The 220-nt window shown below is 37.3% G+C and overlaps 1 protein-coding gene across 1 annotated transcript in view; it reads right to left on the bottom strand.

The window, feature by feature from the left end:
* The window catches only part of LOC119585216 (E3 ubiquitin-protein ligase UBR2-like), a gene marked incomplete in the record, with an annotated part of 58,977 nt that overhangs the window by 35,420 nt on the left and 23,337 nt on the right, over positions 1-220 (bottom strand). Inside the window, 1 exon segment of the mRNA XM_037933869.1 lies at positions 13-147. Coding sequence (XP_037789797.1) covers positions 13-147 — 135 coding nt within the window.

The following is a 220-nucleotide window of genomic DNA, read 5'->3' as shown; positions in this document are numbered from 1 at the left end:
TCTCTGTCTCACCTCAGACTTGCTCTGTTCTTCCCGAGTGTAGTGGTAGAAGAAGAGATTGTAGTGAGAGTAGTAGGACTTCTTTAATTCATAGAAGCCCTTGGTTGCACCAGATGATTTCTTAAAATCAGCTACACTGTCAATCACCTGAGAACAAATCAAATAATAGAAATAATGAAAGAAAATTAAATACTGTAATGAGATTCTGTGCACTTTCCAG

The sequence above is a fragment of the Penaeus monodon genome, chromosome 19 (assembly GCF_015228065.2).
Source record: "Penaeus monodon isolate SGIC_2016 chromosome 19, NSTDA_Pmon_1, whole genome shotgun sequence".
Lineage (NCBI taxonomy): Eukaryota > Metazoa > Arthropoda > Malacostraca > Decapoda > Penaeidae > Penaeus > Penaeus monodon.
Note: the sequence above shows the minus strand (reverse complement) of the source record. Positions and strands in the feature narration are given on the sequence as shown.